At 32.4% G+C, this 16,462-nt stretch overlaps 1 protein-coding gene across 5 annotated transcripts in view; it reads right to left on the bottom strand.

Moving 5' to 3' along the window:
- PTBP2 (polypyrimidine tract binding protein 2) overlaps positions 1-16,462 on the bottom strand; it is a 90,863-nt gene that overhangs the window by 22,924 nt on the left and 51,477 nt on the right. For all 5 annotated transcript variants that reach the window (XM_063624335.1, XM_063624338.1, XM_063624339.1 and 2 more), the window contains 3 exons: positions 14,565-14,729; positions 14,368-14,478; positions 7,046-7,241 (listed from right to left, as the gene is read on the bottom strand). In XM_063624335.1, the coding sequence (XP_063480405.1) occupies positions 7,046-7,241; positions 14,368-14,478; positions 14,565-14,729 (472 nt within the window). The remainder of the gene's footprint in view (positions 1-7,045; positions 7,242-14,367; positions 14,479-14,564; positions 14,730-16,462) is intronic.

Below are 16,462 nucleotides of genomic sequence, written 5' to 3'. Positions count from 1 at the left end.
CATCTATAAAATGGGATCGATAACGGTAACTACATTTAGAGATGATGTATTAACTTACTTGTAAAGGGCTAAGAACAGTGCCTGACACAGAACACAAAAATGGTTAGCTAATATTAGTATTCATATCCATCAAACTTTTGGCTTCTAGGATTGAGACAATTTCATTCTAAGCTACAGTATTTTAAATGTTTGTGTCACAAAATAATTACATAAAAAACTCTAAGCAGGCCAGCGGCGGTGGCTCACGCCTGTAATCCCAGCACTTTGGGAGGCCGAGGCAGGAGGATCAGGAGGTCAGGAGATCAAGATCATCCTGGCTAACTGGTAAAACCCCATCTCTACTAAAAAAACACAAAGAAATTAGCTGGGCGTGGTGGTGGGCACCTGTAGTCCCAGCTACTTGGGAGGCTGAGGCAGGAGAATGGTGTGAACCAGGCGGAGCTTGCAGTGAGCCGAGAATGCACACCACTGCACTCCAGCCTGGGTGACAGAGTCAGACTCCGTCTCAAAAAAAAAAAAAAAAAAAAAAACTCCAAGCAACAGAGGTGGAATCTAAGTAACTAGTATTAAGTTAATACTTTTCGAGCTATTCCTAGGGTGGCAACTATTGCAAAGGGATCTATCTAAGCATTTTCATAGTGGAGCCAAACTTTACACAGAGATCCAATGGTGGCAGAAAACACAGCGAATCCTTTCTACCAATACCAATGATCCAAAAAGATTAGTTCTTAGAAACCAGTATATATGTATCTTCAAAACCCCTTTTCTCTGGAGTTTCGTTTTAGAAAAGTTTACTTAATGGCCTACATCACAATAATTAACTAAAAGTAGCCTTACTAAACCATGAAAATACCATGCCATATTTTTGTTCTTTCTAAGCTCTGGTTCAAGAAACCCAAAAACTTAGAAGCAGCATTCATCTTTGTAGGATACTGAAACCCTGAACAGCCTATATTTATTAAATTATATCTAAAAGACTACAATGAATCTTGTTTAAAAACACATACACACACACAAAAGTAAAGAACACAGGCACCACCTACATATATATTGTAAGAAAATATATGGGTATTGCTCTATTACCTCACTACTGCAATACTAATTTGCAATCTGTCTAGCTTTGTAGTTTTTCCCTTCATCACTGTAGATGAAATGCAATAATGTATTTAAGAAAACCACATTTCACAAAAGATGTTTTTTTAATTGTACATATCATCCTATTCAAAAATAATAAACAGGCAGACTACACAAAAGTACACATACAACAACAAAAAACACCTGAGAGATGTATATCCTCTCAATGAATAAATAACATGCATACCTGGATGGTTTCTTTCACAATTATGTATACAAGAAAAGTGATTTATAAGCTGTTGGTATTTACCGAGAAAATATGAATGTATCCTGGTCTTTGTTTTATGGGCATGAATTCCTTCTGAGAGAAAAATTTCTAAATTTTAATTAATTTTGTTTAGTCCTTTATCCACCCCACCCCCTTCTTTTTTTGGGCCATTGGTCAAGGCCAAATTAAATAATTAAATAATTACATACATCTGGGCTAAGGTCACCATTTCAAACCACTCTGGGCTACCAGAACCTGTAAACAACTGACAGTTTCAAAAGTTTAAAGCAGACAGTGGGAAGAATCTATAATGTACTTGTTCATAAGCTGGTTTAAATACTTACCTGAAAACAAAAGCGGGCACCAACTTAAAATTAGCAAATAAATGCAAGAATTTAACTAATTGTCCTGCACAAATTGAATTACAAGGTTGATAATTCTAGTTGATGAAGGAAAATTCTACTTTATAAATATTTTCAGCTAATTAATGTAGAGAAGGAATATGTGAATTAGGGGAGAAAAAGCAATATTTGCAACCCACTAGTGAAATTAATTAAGGCAGCAACCATTAGTGGATACGAAAATCATTAGTACAAAAAAATGTAACGAAAGGATCAGAATGTCAATACCCAAATCCACAATCAGTCTTAAAGCATCATTAAAATCACTAAAAGTGGGGCAACCAGATATTAGATGTCTCCTACTGAGACACAATAGGAAGCACAAGAAACACTTTAAAAAAAAAGTCTCTAAATCTTATCAAGCCTTTGGAATTAACTTTAAGTTTATATAAGAAATGCAGCAGATAGAGGAACAAGTTAACATGACACTCTAAGGAAACAGCCAGACTAGTCTAATCTGTAAAACTTTCTAAAAGGATAACCACATCACTTCATAAGTAAATGGACGTGAGATTGGGAGTAGAGAGAGGGAGAGGACTATTACAGACTGAAACAGACTAATGAGATATAACAACCAAATACTATGTGAGGCCCTCCATAGGACCTTGTTCTGAACAAATCAAACTTTAAAAGCATTTTCAAAATAATTGGGGAAACTTTAATGTGAGCTGGGTATTTGATGACATTAAGAAATCATTGTCAATTTTGGTAAGTGTAATTATCGTATTATGATTTGGTAAGAAAATATAATTATTTTAGAGACACTAAGGTAGTATTTGAGAAGACATGTCATAATGTCAAGGATTTGCTTTAGAATACAAAAGAAAAACTGAATAGATAAAACTAAGTGTCAGTGCTACTGAACCAAGATGACAGGTGTATGGGATTCATTATATTAGCATATAGCTGAAATCTTTAATAATAAATTAATAAATATTACCAAATGAATAACCCATACAAATGTAACAAAGAAAGAAAATCAAAATGTTTTCCAGTTAATTTTATGTATCACAAACATATAGAAAATTTAAAATTCAGTTTAATAGCTAATTAAAATTGTGCCAGCAGAACTGTACCAAAATAGATTTAAACGACATTAAGTTACAAGCTCTTTTCTGTAGCAGTAATTCTCAACTCTTGCTACATAGTAAAACCATCTTGCGATCCTAAAAACATAGGAATGCCTGTGACCCACTCTAACTATTCTCAGCCTGGGGTAGAATCTGGTGACTTCAATGTGCAGCAAAATTTTGAGAAACAATGTTCTACAAGACCTATATGTTTACCTTCATGAATAAATGTTGTATCTGTTCACAATGATAACTGTTTTAACGTCAATGACTTCCTACAAAAAGTCTGCTTTGCCTTTCTCTTAAAAACTTTATGATGAGAATGCCTGTTATTCAATTTGAAATACAAGGAAAACTTTAAAGTAAATACTCTTTGTACACACTCTCTCTCCTAATTTTTAGAATGTAGATAACATGATCATGAAAAATTACTTCCAGCAATTTTTCTAAAAGTGATCTACCCCTTAATAAATTAACTACACCTCTTAACATGATAAAATGATCCATTATAATGATGTCTCAATTTATAATCTGAAGGATTTTTGATCACCGTGTTCTTTGAAACAGAGTATGTGAATGACTAATAGTCGGCCACGTTTGTGATTATGTATTTTAGATGTCAGATTTTAAACTCATTACAAAGCACTTAGTCTTCTTTCTTTGAACAAATTACATTTTCTGAGACACTGTGATACCTAGCATTAAAGGAAACAGAAAAGCCAGACATAAATGTTAGTCTTAAAAAATTACTGTGTAAAATAAATCAATTAAAGTTTATAGTACTGATTCTAAAGTAATTAAATTCAGTCAAGTAGCTAGATCTAATATAAAAATCATAAAAGGTAAAGTGAAGCCCCCTACAAATATTTAGCAAAAGAGTATCACCTTATATTTGTGTTCTTACAAAATTTTTGAAATACTCTATCAATTATTTCATTTTGAACAAGTACTGTTACAGGAAGACTGAGCAGGAAGTTAATTCCACCAATACTAGTCTGTTGAAGTCATCTGATTAAATAATTAGAGGAAAAGATTCAGTTATTATTCTAAAAGGCATGACCTCACTCATGTGATATTGGATATCACCGTAAACAATGTTTAAAAAGCAAAAACAAAAGCGGAAACTGAGATCAAAATATTCACCAAATGTATGAAGAAGAAAATTGTGTCTTCATGTCCTACAAATGAATACTTTGGGATTGAGATCAATTATTTAAAAAGATAGATTATTGAAAAATACTTTTCCAAAAACTGACCTAACATACGTGAATAAAGCTGAAGGCTTGGCTCATCCAAAATATGCATATTAATATCCTTACTATGCATTTTATAAGAATTACTGTACAACCTAACAGAAAGAATGTAGGCAAGCAATTTAGAGAATTGTGACTATCAAATAAACATTTAAAGACTGTAAACTAAATCTTAGCAGAAATTAAAATAATAGACATTTTCCTATCAAATTAATCTTGTGAAATTAAAAAATAGTATGCTGATGGGGGAAAAAGTAGGACACCCAGCCTCATACATAATTAATTTTAGTTTAAGTTAATATCACCTTTAGATGAAGAAATTGGCAAATAATGCAAATAGGCTTTAACATTTTCTTTGACCCAATAATTCTAATTCTAGGAATCTAGTCTAAGAAAATAATTTGAGAGGCAAAAAAGTACAAGGGTGTTTTAATAAAAAGTATGGAATAGCCTACATGTCCACTTTCAAAGGTACGACATACCCATGAACATGCTATGCAGATAGTAAAACTATCTTTTAAAACAAATTCTAAGTAAAATGTCTATTACAATAAAAGATAATGCAAATCTGCAAATACAGAGCAATTTTAATTTTGTACAGAAACATGTCTTTACATAAAAAATATAAAAATAAACAGTTATCTCTTGTGAATTATCAAAACCAGGGTCCATTATCTGATTTTTAAAACCTTTAACTCACCTACTTTTAACCTATTTTTGAGTACAGTTAAAAAGCCCAGTTATAAGAAGATGCAAAAACATTAAAACAGATACAAAAATGAAGTCACTTAGGAAAGGCTAAACATTTTTTCCTTTTTCTTGCGAGGCAGAGATGAAGAAACAAAAATGCGTTATACTAAAAAATTCAACACAGAAGTGGAAAAAGACACTAGAAAATTTTTTGGCAAAGGGAGCAACTTAATTTACATGCCTTTAATGTAAAAATATAGAACACTTTAAAAATGAACAAAAGCGGCCAGGCATGGTGGCTCACACCTGTAATCTCAGCACTTTGGGAGGCTGAGGTGGGCAGATCACCTGAGATCAGGAGTTCCAGACCAGCCTGGCCAACATGGTGAAATCTGATTTCTACGAAAAAACACAAAAGTTAGCCAGGAGTGGTGGTACACGCCGGTAGTCCCAGATGCTCGGGAGGCTGAGGCGGGAGAATCGCTTGAACCCGGCAGGTGAAGTTGCAGTGAGCCGAGACGGCGCCACCGCACTCCAACATGGGCAACAGAGTGAGATTCCGTCTCAAAGAGAAAACAAATGACTTTCTTATTGTTTTAAAAGTTTCACCAAGGTCATAAGATCACAAGAAAAATGGTGATAAATTCCCTAGAAGAATCCAGGTGACTTCTAACCAAGCCTCCCACCCAGGATCCAAGCACATCTAAGTATATTCAGATGGGCAAATACACATAGCTCAGTAGGGTCCAAAGAAGTGATTATTGTAGTCCATTGTTAATACTAACTGGTGTTTCTTGGTATTTTATCTTTAAATTGTTTCTTTGATGAGCTGCATGTGAATTTTTCAACTTCTTAGAAACTATATGTAAAATCTTGATGACACCATCTATTTTAATAAAGTAATGTATCTGCCAAGTGCCTAGCTGAATGCCTATGACCTAGAAGCTACTCAATAAATTGATTCTTTCTAAAACAATGTCTATCAGTAAAGAGTTTAATAATCTATAGTAATAATTATAAGCAAAAACCATGTTTCACTGTTTCACTCTTTGCCTTTAAAAATTGCTGCACACTGTGAAATATTCAATCTTAGTAACTTGAATTACGAATTAAGCTAAACACAAAAGAGTGTAAGTGAACTAAAGCATCTACTACAGTCATAATAAACACTATGACTTGTGCTAGATACACCAGAAAATTCGAATAAAAGGTCAGGTTTGCAGTTGCCAGAATTAACAGGTAGTTAATTCTGATTAGTTACCAGAATCAAATACCAACTGCCTTAGAGTATCTCTCTCTACATATATACCACTTACAGATTTCATATTCACAAACTGATGGCATGATTGTTATATATTGGGAAGTAAATATTTCCAATAACTACTTCATTATACTATTTTTTCTTTTTGAAATGACGGACATAATCTAAATTGTAAAAACTAGTTTGTCAACTCTCAATTTTGAGTTCCATATACATAAAAATCATGACTTAAAGATAATCTTACAAATACTAGAAATCAAGAAATACACCAAATAAAAGGAAACTCTAAAATTCCAGCTTAACTTATAAATCACTTCGCACATTTTACTTACAAAGTAAGATTTTCCTTTATTTTTTTCTTCATGTTGATTCCACTCTATCAACTATAAGTTGCATATGTTTGCACTGTATTTTTATGAGGTGGTTTCAAGTCCATTGTGGTACAAAGTAAAATATAAATGATTAAGACAAAATGCAAAGAAACAGCAAAATTAATTTTACAAAAAATTCCTTCTAGTTTAAATTGTTTTTTGAAAAGGCCACTACAATATGCTTCAAAATAAATCCCATATGCCTCCACCCATTATGTATGTTTTGTCTCTTAACATTTCACTGTTTCCATGCAATGCTAAATTAAAACAATCAGATCAGCACTGAAAAACACACATAAGAACTTCAGGCCTAGACTCAGGTATAGCGACATCAAGTTTAAAGTGTAAATATGGCATTAAGAATTCAACAATATCTCTTCATTAGAGCTTTTCTTCTTTTGTTCTGGGAGAGTGGCATGGAAGAGAAGCTGAAAGTACTAAAAGGAACAAAACTAACATATAATTTTAATTAGACTTATGAAGAACACTTCGGGTTTTTCTTAACAGTATTCATGTGCCTTCTCACTTGAGAAAAAGACAACTCATGAAACCTAACACAATTTGGTAAGGTCCAAAATGGGGGGATTCATTATACTTACTGGTACTTTTCCATTTGGCAAAATGGGAGAAAAGTGGTTAAGACAATAAAAATCATACCTAAGAGGGATGTCTCCTTGGCAAATGCTGCAGCAATAGCTGGGTCCAATGCAGGTTGTCCATCCCCAGATGGAAGATCAGGTCGAGTATAATCCCTACTTTTATCGTTGTTGTATTTTACATTCAAATTCACAAGTTTGGAAAAATCAATCCTTAGGGTACAGCAGGCATTATAAATATTCTGACCATCTAGGGCCTGTAAAAGTGAATAAGGTATATCAGCAATCTTAAACAAAAAATAAAAATTAGTGAAAGTTTAATTTTAGTAATAAAACTCAACAACAAAAACTCGAACTTAAAAGCTACCAGGAAAAGGATTCAAATTTCATATATCAAATTTTGCTATTCCAGCTGTCCATGTATTAGTTTCCCCCAAATATTATCTTCCTTAAATAGAAAATGCTACTTCAACCTAAAACACAACCAGCTAAGCATCCATGCTAATACTTTTAATTTTTAAAAATTGCAAATAGGTTAATTTAAAAAAAACTAATAAGGGTCACAAACAGGAAGTGCTACCAAAGTAGTACCACACTACTCTGCTCAATAAGATTAATTTTATTATGCATATATTTATTGCTGGATGGCAGTACTTACATGATTCAGTACAGTTTTATAAGGTAACTGCTATTTGATGCCACATTGTACAAAGTTGCTTCAAACCAAATTATCCTAACACATAATAGTAATTCCCATAAAATGAGGCAAAAAAGAAAAATACTAGTATTTTCCTTAACCTGAATGTTCACCCCCAATCAGATTATCTTGATGAAATTAGCAAATCCAATGTCGTTCCAGAAAAGTTCTGAAACTGACAAGTGCCAGGTCTAGGATTAATTAAAAGCCTAGACTCTTTTAGGTCATCTTAAGCAAGTTATTTAACCTCTCCAAATCTCAATTTATTAATCGGGAAAACAGGAATGATGACAATGGCTGTCATGCTTCTTCACAGGGTTATTAAGAGAACTAAATTAAAGACAACATATGTGAAAATACATCATGAATTATAAAGGACTATGTTACCGCTATGATTATCTTGTATTTTTCTGCTCCTATATAATCACCATTTCTAGTTCAGCTGGATATAAGCTGGAAACAAACTAGAGAACAGGTGAACATACTGTTAACTTTTCATTAGAAGAATAAACATGTCGTGTTATGGAAAAAGTAAACCTCTACAGTTGCTTAAGTATATAAAGCTTTTAATTCAAATATTCTCACCTCTGGGAATATAAAACCTTTTCTCTTAATACACGAATTTTTTTATGGACTAATTTACCTAGCTAAAAACTAACCTAGAAAATAATTCAACACAGGTTCATCCACTTCAGTACAGCACTGGTAAAAACTCAAAGAGAGTTCATACACATCAGAATTTGAATTACATTTGGGTTAGGCAAGGTACCTATCATCACATAAAGTGGAAGCCATGTATCAATCAACTTTATCAGCCAGAATAACATAACTATTAATTCAACACCCTGGTGTAAAGGCAAACAAAGCACTGAAGATAGGTATTCATTTACTAATGTAGCATTCCTATAGGGAAAATGTGAGATAAGTAATAGAATTGATGTTTCTATACAATAGATAAATACCAAAAGACAAGTAGCAAAATTCACTCTTAGGTGACTACTTCAATGTTATCAAAGAGAAAATGATACCTTATGAGAAAAGAGCCCGGTTTGAGTCCCAGTAACTAGGTTAATGCTAAAAGTGCTGATACAAAATTACTAAACATACACTAAGTTTTTTAGGAGCTGAATTCTTTCCCAGCAATACTGAGGTGACTGCCAAATTATCTAACAATGAATATGCAAATTGTTAGAAAGCCCTCCAGGAAACTTTGAAATTTTCCCTTTGAACATTAAAAACAAAAACAAAAACTTTATGTAGGTGAAAGATGCACAAGTATACCTAAGGTACAAAGAGCTAGAGAAATAAGCAAACAAGATGTAAATTAATCATCTGTTAGCAAAAGAGGAAAGAAATAGGAGCTGAGGGTGTACGAGAACAAAAATCCAGGTATTTTAAATAGTTGGCTAAAGTAGATGACCACAAATAAGAAAGGGAGTAAAATCAAATTTAAAAAATATATGCAAGCTCACTTCAAGCTCATATATTTGCAAAATCCCAAGAAATAGCAGTAGCACACAAACCAGTCCTGTGGATCAGCAATCAGGAATGCGGTGATCTTGTTGGAGCAAAGATTTCTGACAGTAAAAGCTCAAGACAATTTGCAGAAAAACCTTCCAAATGTGCCTACTCACAGCGAAGGTTTAGACAGTAAGCAAAAACAATCAGAAAAAAAATTTTCATGTAAATTTAAAGTTTATGGCTAAAACATGGAAATCAAAACACAGGAAAGATACTAGGCACAGAAAGCATAATTAAAGCAGCACAATGAAACATTGTATACGGACTGAAAACATGAAAAGCCAAAATAAAACTATTTCCATTTTTCTCATTGTTTACTATTTATAACTTACTTTTTTGAAGAGATTGTTGGGAATCAGATTTAACACACGCTGAGAGAAACCTTAACTTCCAAATTCTTTAAATATTTACTTTTTAATTTTTGGCAAGTCATGAAAAATTATCAAAATCAACAACACAAAATTAAGCATATAATACTAATGTAATACTTCAGACTAATTATTTACCAATATCAAATAACCCCACCCTGGTAGATTATGCAGGATTTTCCTAAAGCATCCTAAAACCACTGATTTCATCATAAATTCTCCATTAATATGAATGTAAAATACACAGATTGTAAATTAAGCAGATGTCAAGGAGAATCTTTGCCCAAGAAATTAGGAAAGGATAATTCCATTAGGTCTCTCAAAGAATCTGCATAAAGCAATGTGTACTCTGTGAGAAGGAAATGAATGACACAATCTTTCTGCCGCAAATGTTTTATCTCACGTTTATTTTTATTATCAGTTAGTGATGAAATGGAATCTCCTGGAAGAAATAAATAATAAGAAACAACCACTTATATGTTAAAATAAAATGATCATATAAACAGGACTTCCAGAAGACACAATATACTGTCCAGTGTCAACTAAAGATATTCCTAATAAAGACATGTTTCTGAAAAGCTGTTTCTAATAACAAAAACCAAAAAAACCATTTCCTACTTATGTGTGTTATAATGTAAGGACTATGTAAAACAATTTTTAAATCCCAGGCGAAAAACAGATTACATTATCTGTCTTTTTATACTATTAAAAAGATTGATATTTTTATGCATCAAGTAATTACATTCCTCAACATCATAAAAGCTGAATTAGAATGCCAAGACACATCTTTGCCTAATACACTACTTTCCAATAAATAAACAAAATTTTCTAAAAGGTATTCAAGTGTTTTCTTTAATAAATGAGGATTGCATAAAATACTTTTTATTGATAATTAGGATTGTTACTATGACTTCTAATTTTCACCCTAAATGTCAATGCTTAATAAATACAGCAGAGAACAAAGCAGACATGGTACTCAGAACTTATAGTCCAAAAGAAAATATACACATTTAACGAATTATAAATTTTATGTGTGATACTGAGAACTAAGAAAGGACGGGATCTAATCTAGTTGAAATGTTACAGAAGACTTATCTCAGGAAGAGGCTTCTAAACTGATACTTGAAAGACAAAGAGAAGCAGAAGTTGGGCATAAAGAGATGAAGAGAAAAAATAGTATTAGCAAATGGAACAGCAATCTGTAAATCGAGACATCACAGAAAATACAGTATATGCAAGCTATTTAAAGAAGTCCAATATAGCTAAAAAGGCATGAGAAGAGGATGGAGAGGCAAGCTGAGGGACTCATTTACAGCCTTATAAGCCATGATAAGGACTGCGGACTTTATTGCAAGGACAAAAAAGTCACTAAAGGGTATTGTGATTAGAAGCAATATGACTTGAGGTTGAGATGATTCTTAGTAATCTGTGGAAAAATAATGGAGGTAGGGGAAGATGTCAAAATGGTGAGTTCAGTCAGAAGGCCAAGGAAGTAGAGACGTGAAAGAGAATTATTACTACATCAATGCTACTTAAATTATGATTGACGGTCCAGAAGCCCAGGCTACTCTGCATGAATATAAGAAGTCTGTGTCAAAATTTATGCCAATATCGACATTAAGCATACTGTTGCTAGAAGTATGCTGATTTCAGTCTGACACACACTACTACCTTGAGAGATCAGCATCTTGAGTAACACTGGCTTAGACTGCAGTGGTAGCAAAAGAGTTGGAGAAAAAAGGCCAGATTCAACAAAAATTTAGGAGGTATAATCAATAATATCTGATGACAGGCTGGAAGGAAGGGGAAAAATACCATGTTTATTGGCTTGTTAATGAGACTGAAGTTGGTATCTTGCACTTTACTAACACAGCGGACACCAAAAACAGGAGCTGGATTGAACACACTTAAGTTTGAAGATATTCATTAGTCTGCCAGGTTCTTAGTGTGGGTCTCTTAGGAGAGGTCTGAGCTAGAAAATGTGATGTGAACTCTGTCTGAATCACAGAGGTTTAATGGAGCTCTGAGAGCAGGTGAGGCCTCCCAGGTAGAAGGGGAGTTACAGGACAAGGAAGAAATAGAGAGGTAGGATAAATCTAGGTGAGAAGTATCAGAGACGAAGAAGAAAGAGAATTTTAAGACAATGGTGCACAGTGCCAAATATTATCTAGATATTAAGTAAGACAAGGACTAAATTATACTACTAGCATTTAGCTACTCTAATAATCACTGATGACACTAGGGAAGAGCAATTTGGGTCAACAATGCTAAAACCAAATTATAGTAAGTAGAGAAATGAGGAGATAACAAACAACAAAGATAGCCTATTTAAGAAGTCTGGTTATGAGTGAAAAGGGAGAGGGGAGGCAGGGTGATAGAAAGCATGTAATGAGTTATAGATGGATGGATTGAAAGTTGAAGGTAAATTCATTTAAAATGAAAGAAGCTGAAAATGTTTGAAACTGGTGAAAAGTGGCCAATATAGAGAGAAATAAATGAGAAAGAGGAGATGACAGATAGTGCAGTCTCTTGAGAGGCAGAAGATGATAGACTTTGGTGTTTATTGGTCTTAGATAACTAAACATCTATGCCTTTTATTAAAAGAGGAAGACAAGTGTTGAGTATTAGCAGATTTTGCAAGAAAAGCTGAGGAAGCTTCCATGTGATTTTCCTCTTCAAGCAAGTGAGAGTGAGGAGAGATATGGTAGAAGGGAAAATTTCTATCTGATATACGCATTGTGAAAAACAGAAAAACTGTTGACTGAAGAAACGTGAAGAGATTTTTAAAGCAGAGTAGAGGGCTTATTTGTAGTTGATGCTGATGGATTTAAACTGGTACCAATTGTCAGATTATGTAATATTATGTGATATTCTCTAAGTAGAGCCCAGATGCAGGCATGTAAAATCAACATTACTGTAGTTATCAAAAATGTAAATTTTACCAAAAGGTCTAGATTACAAGGTAATGGGGCAAAGCAAGTTTAGGAAACAAATTTCCTTTTCCTTCTCTAATAAGTGAAGTGTGAGTTCTGATAACAGAATAAGTACTTAGTAAAACAATTATCTACTCTCTTAGAATTATAACTTTAGATCTTTGTCAAGAAGACCTGAGTGTGTATCTGTGCACAAACATCAATATTATAGTTGGATGCTTAGTATCTGTTCACAGAAGATTAAACAAAAATTTCAAAGTTGACATAATTGAGGTACTTTTATGATGAGATTAAATGTAACTATGTATTACTTCAGACAAGATACACATATAAACTATTTTCCCCATAAGAATTATAGCTCAAATACAGTATAATCCCCAATCAAATTTCATTTAATTGGTCCTCTAACAAATACTTTTCTTTGGGGTCAGAAGAGCAAGGAAAATATTCCATACCAAGAAAAATACAGACTATATTTAAATGTTTGAAGTTGTGAAAAATGTCACAGAAACCATGACTTCTATATTGTCTCCTATTCATAAAACCTCATACCACATTGATTTTGGTAGCCAGGGCATGTTAAAGGAGGATAATCATTCTTTGGAAAAAAAAAAAAAAAGAGAGAGAGAGAATTCTAATTGTTAACCTATGCCTGAAGTGGAAAGCATAATAAGATTAGATTATACCCGAGAACCAGTGAGAAGCAGCATACTGGAGAGAAAGGCTAAGACTGAAAAAATGTCTACCTTATAGGTGGTGTTCACTGTAAGTAATTCACCTCTTTAAATCTTAGCATCCTCTTGTAACGCAGGGGAAAACCCTGTTTTGTTGACAATATAGAGTAGTGGTCAAAAAAAATGAGACTACAGCACTTGGTAAACTATTACAATTATGCTATTATTACTTGTATAGCCTTTCTGCTACCTACAACTAATTTTGCTCCCAAAATGAGGTTGTGAGGATGGAAATGCAATGAAACAATTATAAAAAATGGTCTGGGCTCCACAGAAGTAATCTTGATCTGGAGGATGCATTTAAGTATTAGAGACAATAATTAATCTGAAAGTAAAAGAAAGAATGAAAGGAAGAAAACCAGTTAAGACAAATGTAAGCTTATTAAATGGTTTCATAATAATGGCTTAATAACGAATTTTTAATAGCTTAATAATGGAATAGTAATAATAATGAGATACTATGGCACAAAAAGAGACAGAGCAAAAGTAGATTTAAGATATACAAACAGAAGATTAAGGTACTTGGAAGCAAAGATGTGGTATGCAGTTTTCAGTGGCAGCCTTGACGGGAAATTTTACATCTCTCAAGGACCTTACAACCTCCATATATAACAATGACAAAAAAGATAAATGATATGAATAAAAAGTGACTAGAAACCTATTCACAAAACCTTTAAAAAAAAAAAAAAAAAGACATTAAAGAGAATATATAGTTTTAAATAAACTGAGAGCCTATCATAGCATTTGAGCCAAATCTGTATATTTCAGCCAAACTCTCTTGAAAACTAATTACTTTGAAATTCCCAGTAAAAGCCACTTCAAATCTTATGCTGGTGCACATCCACAATATAGTCCTGCTTTTTTCTTAAGAGTACAAACTTTTGTCATTTAAAAAAAAAAAAAAAGTTAAATAATAGAAGCCTACATTGTGGTTAACTACAACTACAGTTTTCCTAAAAATAAATATTTCTCTTTTATGATAAATATTAAAGTTTCTTAATATTATTTTAATGCCATCAATTTCTACTATCTATAATGCTACAAGATTTTATTAAGTATATATACATATATATATTTTTCTACATATACATTTCAATAAAAAAAATCACCATCTCAAAAGAAAGACTTACTAGTTTTGCTTGTTGGGCATTTACTGGATCACCATACTGGAGCAAAGCTTGAAACTGGTTATTTTTTGTAAATGTGATTATCTTCAATACAGCACCAAACTTAGAAAATATCTGTTAAAATATTAAAATCAAAACATTACTTATTTACTATATTATTATTTCTCTAATTTGTAGGTTATTATGCAGATTAAACTTACTTGGTGAAGAACATCAAGTGTTACAGGGTAGTACATGTTGTCAATAATTATTCTAAGTACTGGACTCTGGGCTGGAGTCACTGCACTCTCGCTAACTGTGGTGCCACTAAGAGGAGTATTTGCTGTCTGGACAGCTGTCACAGCTTGAAGAACTGCTTGAGCACGCTGGAAATTAAGATTATGTAATTTAGAAACATACCCATTATTGTCACATACTTTGCTACCTGTTACACTACTAGTTCACTTTGTTCCTAGAACTTACATAGATTAAACAAAATTAAATGGCCACTCAACAAATATTTTTAAGCACCTGCCATGAGCCAGGTACTACCTGTTTAATAAATCAAATATTCTACTAGTATTTCATTCAAAAAAATTATCCAGGCTTTGGGATCAGTGTTGAACAAGCAAAGGTATGATATGTAATTTATTCTCAAAAGAACAAGATGTAGTTTTACAGACAAATGTACCCATCAGAAAATGTTTTAAACAGAAATTTAGAGAACAATAAAACTTTAACATTAATCACTCCATAAAACAGGTACATTGTAAATCTCAACAAGGGGCTTACTGAATTATCCAAAAGAACTCCCATAAAGCTTATTATTTCTAATACAATCTTAAAATAGGGACATTCAGAAAATACATTTTTCATACTACACTTAACTTCTGACACCAAAATTTTTAGAATAGAAACCGACGTGTAGTCTAGTCCAAAACCACAAAATTCTCAGGTAAACTTCAAGATAAAATATGAAGGATATTTCCCATACATTTTATGGTATCAAATACACCATCAATTATAAAATGCACTATTGTTTTATGTATGACTAATAAGATGTTGCCAATTAACTATGGAAGATAGACTATTGTAGAACACATCAAATTTCTGAGATTTTAAAATGCAAAAAAATATACCCATAAAACTGAATAAACACAGTATTTGTAGGAAATCTGTCAAATATTATGTTAAATGCTCCAAAAGACTGCCTTTATTACTATTGTCCCTTTCTTGTTATTATTATTATGACAGAGTCTATGATAAGGAAATATTTCTTTCCACCTTATCTGTGGGCAAAAAACATACAAAGGCAAACAGTTCTAAAATATAACAATGACAAATACCACAAATACCTATATATAGGTTTACAGTTTGAAAAATCTGTATTAACAGGTTAATGAAAGAGAATACAAAAGAATTAGGACACTCAGGAGAATAAACAAAAACAGTCATTTTACTAAAATATTATATAACGACAGATCACACAGCTTGAGAGTTCAGATACATACCTAAACAATCATTTAAATGCTACCTAATTTTATCTATAAATTTATGTATTAGCCAAAATGACTTACTAATTAAAACTCAACATTTTGAAATGTGATAGATTATTTTTGTAGACATCTTGATACTATTATTGAAAAAATAACTGTAAATTGGTAAAATTATAGAGCAGAATCTATTCAAATGTTTAAATATATTAAAATATTTTAAGTAGCTCATTGCAATATTATCTTCTTCATTAGTGAACATGTTCTTACTGTATTTATCTATAATAACAAGCATAGACTACCACAACTTAGAAAAACACTAACATCTGCTGCTTCAAATAATAAAATGTGTTTTTTAAAATAGGAATCCATGATCATGGTATAAAAGTGGTATAAAAGATTAAAAATTCCCCTGCAGCTCTGTCACCCAGTCTATTTTCCCCTACCAACCCCTCACAGTATTATCTTAGGTATCCTTCCAGAGATACTAGCTACATCTACAAGCATACATACATATATAAATATTATACTTATTCCATACTTTTTTCCAATACTATTCATATTTTTATTCAATACTATTCATACTTTTTAATTCAATACTATTCATACTTTTATTTAATACTATT

The sequence above is a fragment of the Symphalangus syndactylus genome, chromosome 12 (genome assembly GCF_028878055.3).
Source record: "Symphalangus syndactylus isolate Jambi chromosome 12, NHGRI_mSymSyn1-v2.1_pri, whole genome shotgun sequence".
Taxonomy (NCBI): Eukaryota; Metazoa; Chordata; class Mammalia; order Primates; family Hylobatidae; genus Symphalangus; species Symphalangus syndactylus.
Note: the sequence above shows the minus strand (reverse complement) of the source record. Positions and strands in the feature narration are given on the sequence as shown.